Source organism: Podarcis cretensis (assembly GCF_951804945.1).
Source record: "Podarcis cretensis genome assembly, chromosome: 12".
Classification (NCBI taxonomy): Eukaryota; Metazoa; Chordata; class Lepidosauria; order Squamata; family Lacertidae; genus Podarcis; species Podarcis cretensis.
The window spans coordinates 9,460,054-9,475,327 of NC_137181.1; the positions used below are offsets into that span (position 1 = coordinate 9,460,054).

Genomic DNA, 15,274 nt, shown 5'->3' on the forward strand with positions numbered 1-15,274 from the left:
TTTCAGAAAGCGCAATATTCACTTCGAATGTGAACTGAATTGCATTTCCCCCTCACGTCTAGTGCTGAAACGCGTGCAAATACTTTCCCACCAGTTCAACTCCCCAAGTAATCTCAGTAGTGGAGAAACACACATTTTGTTTGCAATGCTTCAAGTTCCAGGCCCAGTTACCAGGTTTTGCAGTTAGAAAACTCTTTGGGTGACATGTGTTCTGTACATCTGCCAAGTCCCTTTTTCAACCTTCAGGTTATTTAAAAAAAATAAAAATAAAGTTTTGCTGCAGTTCTGGGAGAGAGCCCCTGAAACTCTAGAGAGGTGTGGTTTGTCCGATTCTATAGACATTACTGGGCTGGTAGACGTGCCCATCATCTGGCACGGAAGCAGTGATAAGGCAGCTTTGTGCATTCGTAAAAGGGACGTGGGAGGCGCTGTGGGTTAAACCACAGAGCCTTGGGTTTGCTGATCAGAAGGTTGGCGGTTCGAATCCACACAACGGGGTGAGCTCCCGTTGCTCAGTCCCTGCTCCTGCCAACCTAGCAGTTCGAAAGCACGTCAAAGTGCAAGTAGATAAATAGGTACCGCTCCGGCGGGAAGGTAAACGGCGTTTCCGTGCGCTGCTCTGGTTCGCCAGAAGCGGCTTTGTCATGCTGGCCACATGACCCAGAAGCTATACGCTGGCTCCCTCGGCCAATAAAGCGAGATGAGCGCCGCAACCCCAGTGTCGGCCACGACTGGACCTAATGGTCAGGGGTCCCTTTACCTTTACCTTACCTGTAAGACATAAATGTGGCAAAAGCAATATGGATGGTCTTCATGCTGCCTTCACAAGCTGCACAGGCAATTGTACCGACACTCTGTGTCCTTATTTATGCTCATGGCTCTGAAGTTAATGCACAACTTGCTAACAGAGGAATGATAAACTTCGGAGTCCAAAGGGGCAATCAAATTGCTGATGGGCTTTCTGCCAAGAGAGGCGATTTAAGAAGAAAACAACAATTCCACCCACCATCCTGTTGATTTTACTGTGAAGGGGCTTAATGGCTGATCTTAGGAGGGCTGGCTTTGCTCCTGTGACTTTAACCGCATGCGGCTTCAACCTAGCGCACAGAAATTTATCAGGGGAAGCTTTCCCTGAGACTTATCTGTACTCCTGAAAGAGTAGCTTGCTCCATTTCTCTGTCCCAGGCTTCGGATAAAGGCGCAGGAGCAGGGCCAGTAAAAGACAGTGGCAACCTTAGGCGGCCATCTATTTCAAATAAGAACAATCAACTATGAGACCAAAGATGTGGATGTTCTAGTGCAGGGGTAGGCAACCTAAAGTCTGGGGCATTAGGACGCGCCTATGACACAAACGATGAGGTCACTGTTGGCGGCGTTCAGGAGAGATGAAGAGTCAGCAAAGTTTACTTTGGATCCAGAATTTTAATCCTCAGCAGCCAAAACAATTGGCTGGCCCCGAACGCCTTGGAAGCTCTCTGCACAAATAAACACTCCATGATGTGCACTTTTCATCGAGTGATTGCTTGAATTTAGAAGGTGAAAGAATATATGTGTGTGTGTGTGTGTGTGTGTGTGTGTGTGTGTTAAATAAAGTTCTTATTTTCTGATGTTCTGTGTTTCAGTTTCTCCCTCCTCCCCATTTCTTATCTTCACGCTAACCCTGTGAGGTAGGCCAGGCTGAGCGTGATAGTGACTAGCCTAAGGCCTTCCATGAATGAGTGGTGATTTGAACCCTGGTCTAGTTTGACCTTCTAACCATCACACGCCACTGGCTCTGGAAATCTGGCAGCAGCCCTTGAAAAGAAGGATCAAGGTGGTTTTGCTTATGCCCAGAAAGTCGTAAGAAATTCATCATAGCTATAGAACAGGCTTAGGCAACCTAAGGCCCGGAGGCCGGATTCGGCCCAATCGCCTTCTAAATGGAATCAGCGTGTTTTTACATGAGTAGAATGTGTGCTTTTATTTAAAATGCGTCTCTGGGTTATTTGTGGGGCATAGGAATTTGTTCATTTTATTTTTTCCCCAAAATATAATCCGGCCCACCACATGGTCTGAGGGACGGTGGACCGGCCCCCCTGCTGAAAAAGGTTGCTGACCCCTGTCCTAGAGGAGGTGAAGTAGCAGCAATGTTGATCCCACTGAATGGGAAGGATGATGCAAAAGGTCTTCTCAGTTGAAATGTGCGATTCTGATTCTGCTCTCCTGGAACCGTTGCCTGCGAAGTGAGAGCCAAGTTGGAGCCTTTCCAGTTCAAGAGTCTTGAATGGAGCCCCTCCATTGAAGTGAATGGGAAAGGTAAAATGCTGAACTCTGCCTGCCTGCGGGATGGCGCATGTACTCCTTTAATGGCTGTGCAAGCATTTAACTTGTGTGGGTTTTTCCCCTAGCATCAAACACATTTTTACGTATTTCTTGTCTTTATTGCCATCAAGCAGGGAGGTCAGGGAGATACAAATTTTCTCAGTCAATGCAACATCAGTCCGAATGATATTCCAAACATCCACAAATCCTTAAGCAAGCCATACTCCATGCATTGGCGAAGCGTTTCCTTTGTAAGGAAAAAATAGGTCGTTGCTTTGCTGACACAACGACACTCCAGGTGTGGTTCCCCCCAAATGAAAATTCCTCAGTCTTAAGAAAAAGGGAGCAGAAAATGCTATTCCTTTACTTTGAAAAAAATGGACGGCTAACGTGGTACCCAAAAACAGATGCTAAGCATGTTTTTGACTGCCTGGTGGTGTTACTAATTCCTTAGGATTCAATCCCAGGCAAAGGGAAATCTAATTAATCCTCAGACCTCCTATCTTGCAATGAGTTATTTTAAGAACAGGGAAAGAGGAGGAAACGAATTTTTCACCTCCCTCCGGGGTTGGAGAGAGCAATTTCCTTTTTGCAGAGTGATGCTCATTAAGGGTTTTTTTTCTTTCCAGAGCAGGAGGGGAGACAATTGGGAACGCACTAAATTGGTTGTTTGTGAGTTTGGGGCTGATTGAACGGAGGTGGTGGAGTAGAGGGGAAGGAGAACGTGGAGTGAATCAGATAATGTGTTCTTTAACGGTTTCCTAGAGTCACAGAGCTGTGAAGTGTAAAAAAACCCAGCCTTCTTCCACCCGTTGAACTCCTGACTCCCATATTCTCTCACCTTTGGTCAGGCTGGCAGGGGCTGATGGGAGTTGTAGGCCAAAGGTCATTGGATTGCACCTTTGACCTCGGAGGGGGGGCTCTCTTGGGTTGCCAGTCCCTAACCTCGGAAATTATGGGCAGTCAAGCCAGTTAGCACCCCAGAGAGGGTACTTTGCTGGTTGCTGCCCTAAGCCACTGACCCACCTCTAGGACTAGGACTTTGCCCCCATAACCTTGCCTTGTGAGTAGAACACACTGCATTTCAAGTTGCATTACAGAAGGCTTCCTGATGGCCCATCACTCTTCTCTGCTGACATCATCTCTTCTAGGGATTGTTCTGTTGCAGCTGCACTTCCTTCAGTGTTACGCTGAATGGTATCTCTAAGGAGCTCTGGAATATGCTGGAGAGATCCAAGCAATGGCGGAACGTCCACTTTTCCAGTGGAATAACCATCAGCAGTGGCTTTTTCAACATGGAGTCCAAGTCCGAGGAGAACATCTTCACTCAGCTCAAGGCAGGATTGTGGGTTCTGAAACATCTCAGAATTTCCAGTTCCTGGAGTGTTGTTGTTATTAAGAGTGATTGCTCTAATGGGCTCAGATTCTGAAAACTGGTGCAGGTTGTTCACCTCTGAGATGTTTTCTGAAGCGCTTAAACCAGAGCAAGTATCATTTTTTACTTTCATGCTCCCGGTGTCCAGATCAAGAGAGCTGGACTTCAGGCCACTTCCATCCATGCTTGCTGATCTGTCTACCCCCATAGAAAATAGAAGCATGTCAGGAACTTGATAGTCACACTGAGCCTTGTCTTCTCTCGAAGGGCCCAATAAAGAAACATTTTCAGCCTTTATTTCTAAATACTGAGCATCCATGGCAGCTTGGTTAGGGAAGTTTTGTAGATCTTTATCATAGGGATCACCTCTAGAGGTGATTTCTGTCTTTGTTTCCATCAAGGAGCTCGTGGAACATGGCAACGGGTTCTCTGTAGGAGTTGCCAGAGAATCCTGAAAGCTGGACAATAGTGAGGACTTGTTGTGGTCCGAGAGCACTGTTTCCATTTGCAAATTGGATTGTTTGGGAACTTCAAGACCCTTCATTCCAGACACCACTTCAATGCTACTTGAAATATCTGTGCTCAGCTCTGTAGGAAGCGCATCACCACTGAAGGCTTTGGCACTGTCCAAGGATGGAGAACATTCTCTCTGCCCATCCCTTGTGTGGCTTCCATAATTCTCCTCTGGATCCTGAAGGCCTGCTTCTGAACCTTTTGCTTGAATAAAACCTGAGGTCTCACTTTCCTTGGAGGTGCCAAGCTTTGGTAAGTTTGAGAAACACACAAGTGATAATCCTTCTTCACTGCTGGTTTTCGTTGTGGGTTTTGCTAATGCCTTTGGGGTCTTGTCTTTCTCCAAAGAATATCCGAACAGCGTGGCCAAGGCAGATTGAGTCTTAAGTGCTTTCTTAGTCACTGCTGGTTCTTCCTGCTTACATGCTCTGCCTTGAGTTTTGGAAGCAAAAAGTCGAGCCAAAGGGTTCCTTTCCTTTTGCTTTCTAGCAGACTCCTTGGTGGTCTCCTTACTGCAGATGGCCTGTGCACCTGAGCGATCTTCGCTCCGAGGTTTCATAGCCACCTTTGTGCTTCCCATCACTTGCTTTTCAGTCAGATGTGGGACCTCACAGGAGCTGAATGTTTCTTGGTCTTTGACCTGAAGCTTGGAAGCCTGAAGGATGGTCCTTCTGAAAGTTTCTTCCTCAAGCTGGATATTATTGTCACTGCTAGACTTTCCTGGTATCTCTCCATTTGTGTTGGCTATTTCTGCAAGTAGGTCACTTGGTTCCAGGTTTTCGCGAGTGAATGGTGCTGTGTTGGAAGTCAAAGTGGAGTCTTGTGGGTTATTTCTTTGCGGAACACTCATTTTTTGAGTGTCTTCTGCTTGTGAGCTGGACGCTGAAGGACCTTCTATTTCTGCTTCCTCATCTGAAGTGGTGGCTCTTTCCTCAGGTTTGCTATTTTGGGAGACCTCTTGAAGAATGCCATTTTGTGTCTCAGTGCTGTCTAGATCTCCTCCTGCCTCCATTTCTTTCTCCCTTCTACTCTCTGCCTCCTTGCTGTTGTGGGTTTCAGGATAAAGTTGGTTTTCTGGCCTTTGCAAACTTGCTGGGTCTACCACCGCTAGCATTTCTTTCTCAGGGAACTCAACCCTGACTTCCCATGAATGTTCACTTACCTGGTCAGCCACCAGGCGTGTCTCCACTGAATCAAGAGAAGAACCCAACATCTCCTCATCATTGCTTTGCTCACCTTTGTGCTCAGGTAGATATACTGAGGATTCAGCCTTCGCCTGGGAGGGCTTGTGGGCCTCTGTTGGTTTAGCGCTGATGTGACTCAGCTGTCCAGCCTCTTCGCATGCCAAAGTGATTGACACGTTACCTTTGCTGGCTTCTGGAAGCTTCTGTCTGCTGTCTGCTGGTGCCAAAGCAGGCAGTGGAACCCTGGCTTTAGGAAGGAGCTCAGCTCTTAGCAAAATCTGCTCTGCACGTCTTTCATCGGATGCACCTGTTCTGGAGGAAGATCCACTACTAAGCCTCTTGTCCTTGAGAGAATCTTTTGCAAGACTAGAAGCATCAGCTACAGTAACTCCTGAAGCGGCAAAACAAGTTGCTTTGCTAGTTCTGAGTGCTTCTGAACGGGAGGGCAGTGAACCAAAAGAAGGAGACTCCAGAGGGGTTGATGTTAAAGGTGAAACTACAGGAACGCTCCTCTTCATTTTGAGCGGGTTGCCTTGGAACATCACAGCCCTTTCTGCTATGCTGAGTCCGTTCTTCCTTCCCTGAGCTCCTGGGATGCTTTCACCCGTGAACAACTGTCTCTTCCCTGATACTCTCAAGTCTCCGCTCCCACCTGCTGTTTTAATCCAGTGCGAACCGTGCTTTGGAAATGGGACTCTGGGTAATTGGCTTTGCTTCTTTTCCGCCCGAGCACTTTCTGCTATCGATTTGCCTCCCGGGGCCTCGCGGCGGCTCCCATCTGCTCCACTCCGGCATTGCAGAATCAATACAGCATCTTGCAATGGTCCAGGGCTGCCATATTTTCGACCTATTTCTTTTCCAGCTGCTTCCTTTAAAGGGGGCCAGCTAGTTCTGGGCTTGTTCTCTTGCCTGGCTTGCCTAGGCGGTCTCAGCTTAGCCTGAGAGTACAAACCAGAAAACGGCGGTTGCATTTTTTCTCTGGCGAGGAGCTTTCCTGGGCGATTATTTCTATTCTTGGACCCCAGTCCTGGACTTGGCTGCACGGCTATCTGCAGCTGCTGATCTCTTTGACAGACGCCGGCGTTTTCCTCTTGGCTCCTCTTTTTAACCCCAGCAAGCAGCTGGTGATGAGATTTGCAATAAAATGTGCCCTGGAAGGTGGCATAGTTGGCTAAGCTGCAAGACATACAGAAGGGAAATGGTTACGGTTGTTGCATATGCAGAAACACCCATCATTTCCCAGAGTTCCACTGCATCACACAAGAACAAGCCAAGTGGTGATATGCAGATGAAGGGGGTTGGGCCATGCAGATGAAGGGGTGGGGCTATGCAGATCAGAGCTGCCTCAATTATCCATAGCCCCCATTAAGTTCAGTGGGGCAAAATAAATGAGCTACAATCTGAGGGACAATGGGGAAGGGGTGAAACAGTGGGGTCACCAGAAGAAGGGAAAAGGCACATCTCCTGCCCTGCTGCTGCAGCTATGCTGGGTAGTGACTTGAATAGCTTTGAAATAAATTTAGACGCATCTAAGCTTTGAAATGGGACGCGGGTGGTGCTGTGGGTTAAACTACAGAGCCTAGGACTTGCCGATCAGAAGGTCGGTGGTTCAAATCCCTGTGACGGGGTGCTTCTGCCAACCTAGCAGTTTGAAAGCATGTCAAAGTACATGTAGATAAATAGGTACCACTCTGGCAGGAAGGTAAATGGCATTTCCGTGCACTGCTCTGGTTCGCCAGAAGCGGCTTAGTCATGCTGGCCACATGACCCGGAAGCTGTCTGCAGACAAACGCCGGCTCCCTCAGCCTGAAAGCAAGATGGACGCCACAACCCCAGAGTGGGTCACAACTGGACCTAATGGTCAGGGATCCCTTTACCTTTACTTTAAGCTTTGAAATAAATTTGGACACATGTGCTATTGGTGGGTACCAGCAGTAATGGCAGTTGCTATTGGCATCCTTTTGTCTCAAAAGAAAATAGAGTACACCTCCGGGGGTGAAATCAAATGGCTGCGTTTGCAGCATCCAAGTGACCTCCCTGGGGTGCAAGCCTGGGCAGTGGGTCTGGAGGTCCTGGGCCGCCCAGATTACAAGATCCCCTTCTTGGCCTGGCTGATGTGGTCCAAAGGAAAGCAGAGCAAGACGTTTGGCACCAGCTTGGCTGCAGGAGTTGCCAGAAGGAGGCATGCAAGGCCTTAGGGACTCCACGCTGGATTTGACAAGGTTTTACTCCTGAGCCTTTTGTTCTCCCAAAGATATCCCACAAGGCAGTAGAGGTTTAGGATCAGATATTTCCTTCTCCTAGATGGGCTCCCTTCTCAGGTGGATGAGCCTCTCACTTCCCTCTACAGCACATGCAGAAACCCCCTTCTTGGCCGATGGACCCACTATTGGTCTCGTATGCTCAATCCACTGGAGCCTGTCTTTGCATGCCCAACTCACTGAGGGTTTCAGTCCCATCAGCTACCCTCACCTGGTTTAGTTGACCAGTCAAAGCCATTCCCAGGGTGTGGCCACTGTCTTGTGTGGACAGCTTCTAGGAGCCACATGGTGAGAGCTGAGTGGGGACCAAAGGTGGACAAGCTACCCCAGAAGGAACATGACATGCCCCCCACCAGAAGTACTACCCCTCTCCTAACACTCCTAACATATCTGGATGCCAGGTGCTGAGAATCATAAGTGGCACTCAGGTTCTAGGCTTCCCATAATGGGTATCTGGTTGGACTCAGGTTCTAGGCTTCCCATAATGGGCATCTGGTTGGACTCAGGTTCTAGGCTTCCCATAATGGGTATCTGGTTGGACTCAGGTTCTAGGCTTCCCATAATGGGCATCTGGTTGGACTCAGGTTCTAGGCTTCCCATAATGGGTATCTGGTTGGACTCAGGTTCTAGGCTTCCCATAATGGGTATCTGGTTGGACTCAGGTTCTAGGCTTCCCATAATGGGTATCTGGTTGGACTCAGGTTCTAGGCTTCCCATAATGGGTATCTGGTTGGACTCAGGTTCTAGGCTTCCCATAATGGGCATCTGGTTGGAACAGGAAGTTGGGCTAGATGGGTCCTTGGCCTGATACATCTTTGCATTCTCTGAGTATGACCTGTAACCCCGTGGTTTTCTCACTCAAGTCTCATGTCTCACCTCAGCTTCCTTCCGCAGTGCTTACAGCAGAAACATGCGTGGTGCAGAGGAACGTTCTGGATTGCCATGCGCTCCGCTGTGTAGACAGGCTTGGAACATGATGCGCACACTTCCTTCACTCCAGCCTGAAATTACAAAGCATCAGCTAGCTAGTGCATTCAATATCTTTGTCGTGCTTTTGTTGGCCTGTGATGTCCGTCCAACAAGGTGGTTCTTATGGGGAGGAATGGGACAGAAAAGGTGATTCTGGTGGTGTGAAATCTTTGGATTTGTTCTGTAACAAAAATTTATTTGGGCGGTTCACATGGTTTAAATATTTGCGTTCAATGAGCAATTCTCAGCTTAAAACCAGAACTTCTGCCCCAAATAGGAAGGTTTCTCTTCTCCCTCTCCTGAAGGCAAGAGTGGAGGATGTTGAGCAGTTGTGCCTTAGCAGGAACTCCCACACTCCCAAGAAGGCTCTAAACCAGGGACAGGGCAACCCCCCTCTATCCAGCTGGGGTGTGTAGCTTTCCCAAAGCAAGGAAGGATTGGACTCTGATTAATAAAATACACACAGAGGCTTGACCAGCAAGATTCTGGGAGGAGTGCGTATAATAATCTGTCTCTCCACCCCCTGGCCCAGGTCGTTTTATTCACAAAAGAACTTTTTACACAGTGTTCGTAAGAACCAATCAGATTTCCTCTGAGCGTTTCAAAAAACCCCACGTGGGGACAAAGTTAAACTACAAAAGCTAATTTAAGCATGCATACTTCTGGGGTAAATAAAACAGGACTAAAAAGGAGGAATGCATTCAGCAATAAACAGGAGAGAAATGATGGCAAGGAAAGATTAGGCATCTTTATCACCTACATGTGAAACTATTTACTGGCCCTAAGATTAACAAACTATATCAAAGTAACCTACTATCTTTATGTACTGATGATGCCTGATGAAGTAACTGGCCTGTGTTTTAGAATGCTTACACGTACCTGTCGGGCGTAGAAAATGAACAGTAGAGAAAATGGCCAGAGATGCAGAGGCTTGTGGGATTTGATCAGAAATTAATGTCAATGAATTGAACCCAGTCAACGCCATGCTTTCATTGCAGACACAATGGCTTGATGCATATTTTATAATTCCTCATAGCAATCCCACCTGACCCCCACACTCTGGATATTTGCACCCCTACAGGGGGTGGGGGAGAAATTAAATCCCCAAATTCTCACTTTGAGAACATTATGTGAACCGAAACACAGCTGTCCTTCGAAATCTGCCCTTCCCCGGTTTTTGCAGCGCAGTTCTCCAGCCACGTAACGTGTGCGAAAATGCACACGCTGAGGTAAAGCGTGCAGAAAAATGCATAAATCAGTGAGCGTACTAAAGAAAACTGCATTGTGTTTGGTAAAACATGCTTTATAAAAAATGTGTGTATTAGGATTACGGGCACTAAAAGGCTGATGGATTTTCGTGAGGATTTAAAAATAATAGCAATCATGAACTGCCGTGGAAAATTGAACTTAAGATTGGAAAAATGAGAAACGGAGAGAAACCAAAACAGACTGGTTCACCCATCCCTATGTCCAGCCCATTTATTTTGGCAGCTGAGGCAGGAAAATCCTACAAGTGCCTCTCCTCTCTTTGGGGCCTCCTGGGGCCTCTTGAAGGCAGGGTCTAGGTCTGTCAGGCTGTAGTGACTTTTCAATGCGCTACTGCATTTTAGACGATGGTTTTATCTGCAGTAGATAGACTGCTTTTATAAAATACACCCACACAGACACACTCGCTTTGCAGAAGTCGCCCGTAAACTGCAAATATCGCTTTCCTCTTCTGACTGGTAGCAATGGGGTCCTGGGATTTCCTCTGCCCCAACTCCTAGGCTGGCTTCTGGAGCTGCAATGGTGGGCATTGCTTTGCCTTTTATTCCTGCATGTGTTTCCCCCCTCGCATTCCTGTTCACACTCATTCTCTCTGTGTGTTTTGAAGAGTGAGAGAGCTTCTTACACTGCAGAGGCCTCCAACCTCTTGGGCCCAGAGGTGACAAAGTGCTGTGGGCGCCTGACACAAAATGGCTGCAATGGGAGTGGCATAACGCTTAATAATAACAACAACAACAACAATAATAATATATTTATTTATGTTGGTTTCTGTTTATGCCATTGTGCAGTGCTTGGAGTCACAAGACTCTGTTTTGCATTCCAGAGATTCCAGGCTGTTGTGGAAGTCTCACGGAAGACAGGAGACGGATGTGATGTTACTGGTTTCTTGTTCCTTTGTTTTTCTGTTGTCTCTCTGTTCTCGCAGAGAGAGGATGTTTCTTTTCTGTCTGCGTAGTTAGAAATAAAACTCTTTGCAATGTAGCTCATATTTCTCATCCTTCCCTGCATGCTGGATACTCTGTGTAATGAGGGAACATATGCCTGGAGACTCATCAAAGGCTCAGGTTGTTAATCACTTCAGAGGACTCGAGGAGCTCTGTCGAATGCAAGGTCCGACAATTTATACCCCATCCATCTGGCTGGATTTCCCCAGCCACTCTGGGTGGCTCCCAACATAATTTTAAAAACATGATAAAACATCAAACATTAAAAAATTCCCTAAACTGGGCTGCCTTCAGATGTCTTCTAAAAGTCAGGTAGTTGTTTATTTCCTTGACAACTGATGGGAGGGCATTCCACAGGGCGGGTGCCACCACCGAGAAGGCCCTCTGCCTGGTTCCCTGTAACCTCACTTCTTGCAGGGAGGGAACTGCCAGAAGGCCCTCGGAGCTGGACCTCAGTGTCCAGGCAGAAGGATGGGGGGTGGAGACGCTCCTTCGGGTATATAGGGCTTACACATCTCAAAGGGCAGAGAAAGAGACAGAATCACGCCGTGGTTTGAGCACCCCAAATGATCAACTCATCCCATCCAATGGGGGGAAAGGAACCTACATTAGCTACTTGCTCGCAGAGGGAAGCTCTTTGCGCCTCTCATTTGTTCAAAATGGGTGCATTAATGGCATCCGTCGAAACGCGGGAATTTTCAGGGTGTGTGCTTAATGTAACACACTTCTGATGTGTGATGCAGTGCGGTTGAGGGTGGGGTCAGGGTGGGAATGAAGATTATGGCAACCAACCCACCCACCCTCCTCTCGAGAAAACTGGCTCTGTCTAAATAACTAGTTTGGCCATGGTTTGCTCTTGATGAGGCAGCACTCATGGGATAAGACTTTCTTGGGTACCACAGGCGTGCAGGTTGATGACTAAGCCAGAGACAGCAGCTACAGCATGTTCTCCAAGTGTCACGATTTTCCAGGGACAGTCTGAGAATTACAGAAGCCATCCTGGTTTCTGTTTTGATCCTGGAATGTCCCAGTTTTCCTTTTTCCTCCACGTCTCGGAGAGCAATTTAAAAGTGGTGTGTGTGTGTGTGTGTCTGCATGTGTAGGTGCAAAAACAGAGTCCTGTCTATACTGAAAATAAAATACCTTCACCTATGCCCTTTTAAAATGTGTTTTTCCCCCGTGGTGTGTGTGTTATTGAGTTGTTTTTATTTTGATTGTGTATTTTGTGGTTCTGTGGTTTGATTTTGTTCTGTGAACCACCCTGAGATCTCCGGGTATAGGGCAGTATATTATTATTATTATTATTATTATTATTATTAATAATAAATTAATAATAATAATAATTAATAATATATGTAGGAAATGGTAAAGCTGGCACACAAAGGCCTACCTACAATTTTGATGTAAAATGTCACCAATCCACTTCAAATTCTTTCATTGCAACGTTTCTGCAGCCAGCCATTTCTTAGGAAATGTGTGGAGTGTTTATTCCTTTATTGTAAATGGAGCTTTACACTCGTCTACTCAGAAGTAAGTCCCATTGTATTCAATGGAGCCTACTCTCAGCTAACTGGGTCAAGACTGTGCAGTCTTACACGGCAATCGTAAGCATTTGTACTCAGAACTAAGATTGGAAAAACGAGAAGCCAAGAAAAATGGAAATTGATGGATTCTCCTACCCCACACAGCCAAGTATGATGGGAAGTTGGAGCCCAGGAATATTCGAAGGGCACCGGGTTGAGGAAGGCTGGACCAAACTGTTTTAATGTCCATGAGAACTGATGCTTACGATGCCCCATCATCTCTCTTGCTGGGAAATTATCTTGGGTAGTCTGGGAGGCTGTAGCAGCAGCTGCAGCAGGCAAGGAGTGCTGCCATAGGAACATAAAGGTAAAGGTAAAGAGACCCCTGAACATTAGGTCCAGTCGTGACCGACTCTGGAGTTGCAGTGCTCATCTCACTTTATTGGCCAAGGGAGCCGGTGTACAGCTTCCGGGTCATGTGGCCAGCATGACTAAGCCGCTTCTGGCGAACCAGAGCAGCGCATGGAAATACCGTTTACCTTCCCACCGGAGCGGTACCTGTTTATCTACTTGCACTTTGACGTGCTTTCAAACTGCTAGGTGGGCAGGAGCAGGGACCGAGCAACGGGAGCTCACCCCGTCGGGGGGATTCGAACCACCAACATTCTGATCGGCAAGTCCTAGACTCTGTGGTTTAACCCACAGCACCACCTGCGTCCCTCCATAGGAACATAGGGATCTGCTTTATACTGAGTCAGACCATTGGTCCATCTAACCCAGTGCTGCCTGCTCACACTGGCAGCACCTCTTCAGGGTTTTGGGCAGGATTTTAACCTGGGACCTTCTGCATCATGCAACGCAGATGTTCCACCACTGAACTTCCCCAAAGGCAAAGCGCCAAGCTTTTATTGTTTTTAGGAGAGATGCATTTGCATACAGGCAAATTCAAGCTGAGCAATTGAAACCGATTTGGTCTTGCGGAACATTCCTTCTCCCTTCTCCCTCCAAATTTGACTTTTTGCAATACAGTCGTACTTTGGATCTCGAACACTTTGGCTCCTGAACAAATCAGCTCCCGAGTGATCGAAACCCGGAAGTGAGTGTTCCGGTTTTCGGAGAATTTTCGGAAGCCGAATGTCCAGTGTGGCTTCCGATTGGCCGCAGGAGCTTCCTGCAGCCAACCAGAAGCTGCGCTTTGGTTTCCGATCATTTTGGAAGTCGAATGGACTTCCGGAACGGATTCTGTTCGACTTCCAAGGTACAACTGTAAATAGAAAATCCACTGGGAAGTGTGGGATAACGTTTGCTTGACGTAATATTATGGGCCTATCTGCAATAAACACCTAAAGCAGTATCAAACCATTTTAAACAGTCACAGCTCCTCTCACAGAGTCCTGGGAACTGTATTTTGTTAAGGGCGCTGAGAGTTGTCTAACCTCGCAACAAACAAACCAGGACGAATGTGCGATGAGCAGGTTTCTGAAAGTGAGCACAGATTTGCAGAGTTGGCAGAACTGAGAGTGCCACGCAGAGCTGGACTCCCTAATCTGGCTATTTAGAGCGATTCCTCCCACCCCTACTTTAGAGGATTAACATGAACACCCCATAATATGATTTGCTTTTTGAAATGATATTCTAGAATGGTTGGAGAAAGGCAACATTTCCACAATGACTAATTGTGAGCCGGCAATTGAATTTGTATCCTCCAAATTTTGCAATGCAATGCTTAAATTCCGCAGTGTGAAAGCTTGCTGAAAAGCGAGATGGCAAGAGTGTTTTTTCCTGCCCTTTCTTTGGTCTGGATTTGCATTTTGAGCAATTTCATTTCTTGCTCCACAAGAGCCACAAACTGGAGGCATGTTGTGGAGCTGGAGTAATCTGAGACGAGGTGCCTCAGTTTCCTGGATGAGACTGACTTTGCGAAAAGGATAACACATCTGCTATTATTTCACGTGCTATAAACAGCTTCCCGGGGGCATTAGGACATGCCTGTGACACAAACGATGAGGTCATTGTTGGCGGCGTTCAGGAGAGATGAAGAGTCAGCCAATTTCCTTTGGATCCAGAATTTTAATCCGCAGCAGCCAGAACAATCGGCTGGCCCCGAACACCTTGGAAGCTCTCTGCACAAATAAACACTCCATGATGTGCACTTTTCATCGAGTGATTGCTTGACTTTAGAAGGCGAAAGAAACTTTTATATATATAATATATATAGAAGTTAAATAAAGTTCTTATTTTCTGTGTTTCAATTTCTCCCTCCTCCCCATTTCTTATCTTCACGCTAACCCTGTGAGGTAGGCCAGGCTGAGAGTGATAGTGACTAGCCTAAGGCCTTCCATGAATGAGTGGTGATTTGAACCCTGGTCTAGTTTGACCTGCTAACCATCACACGCCACTGGCTCTGGAAATCTGGCAGGAACCCTTGAAAAGAAGGAACAAGGTGGTTTTGCTTATGCCCAGAAAGTCATAAGAACTTCATCATAGCTATAGAACAGGGAGGGATGCAGGTGGCGCTGTGGGTTAAACCACAGAGCCTAGGACTTGCTGATCAGAAGGTCGGCGGTTCGAATCCCCACGACGGGGTGAGCTCCCATTGCTCGGTCCCTGCTCCTGCCAACCTAGCAGTTCGAAAGCACGTCAAAGTGCAAGTAGATAGATAGGTACCACTCTGGCGGGAAGGTAAACGGCGTTTCCGTGCACTGCCCTGGTTTGCCAGAAGCAGCTTAGTCATGCTGGGCACATGACCCGGAAGCTGTACGCCGGCTCCCTCAGCCAATAAAATGAGATGAGCGCCGCAACCCCAGAGTCGGTCACAACTGGACCAAATGGTCAGGGGTCCCTTTACCTTTACCTTTTATAGAACAGGGGTAGGCAACGTAAGGACCGGGGACCAGATCCGGCCCAATTGCCTTCTCAATCTGGCCTGTGGACGGTC

The 15,274-nt window shown here is 47.3% G+C and overlaps 2 protein-coding genes across 2 annotated transcripts in view; both read right to left on the minus strand.

Annotated features, from left to right (window-relative positions):
- XIRP1 (xin actin binding repeat containing 1) overlaps positions 1–15,274 on the minus strand; it is a 282,674-nt gene that overhangs the window by 251,613 nt on the left and 15,787 nt on the right. The gene's annotated exons all lie outside the window — the stretch shown is intronic.
- On the minus strand, positions 2,078–8,959 carry LOC307227189 (uncharacterized protein). The gene is made up of 2 exons (XM_079996430.1): positions 8,511–8,959; positions 2,078–6,549 (listed from the first exon to the last, which is right to left on the minus strand). Exons 1-2 carry the CDS (start codon positions 8,576–8,578, stop codon positions 3,396–3,398), a joined length of 3,222 nt encoding a protein of 1,073 aa, XP_079852556.1. The 5' UTR covers positions 8,579–8,959; the 3' UTR covers positions 2,078–3,395.

Coding starts and splice junctions, on each gene's coding strand:
- LOC307227189 (XM_079996430.1), bottom strand. CDS start 8,578: ATGGCAATCCAGAACGTTCCTCTGCACCACGCATGTTTCTGCTGTAAG. Junction 6,550..8,510: donor CACTGCGGAAGGAAGCTGAG/GTGAGACATGAG, acceptor TATGTCTTGCAG/CTTAGCCAACTATGCCACCT.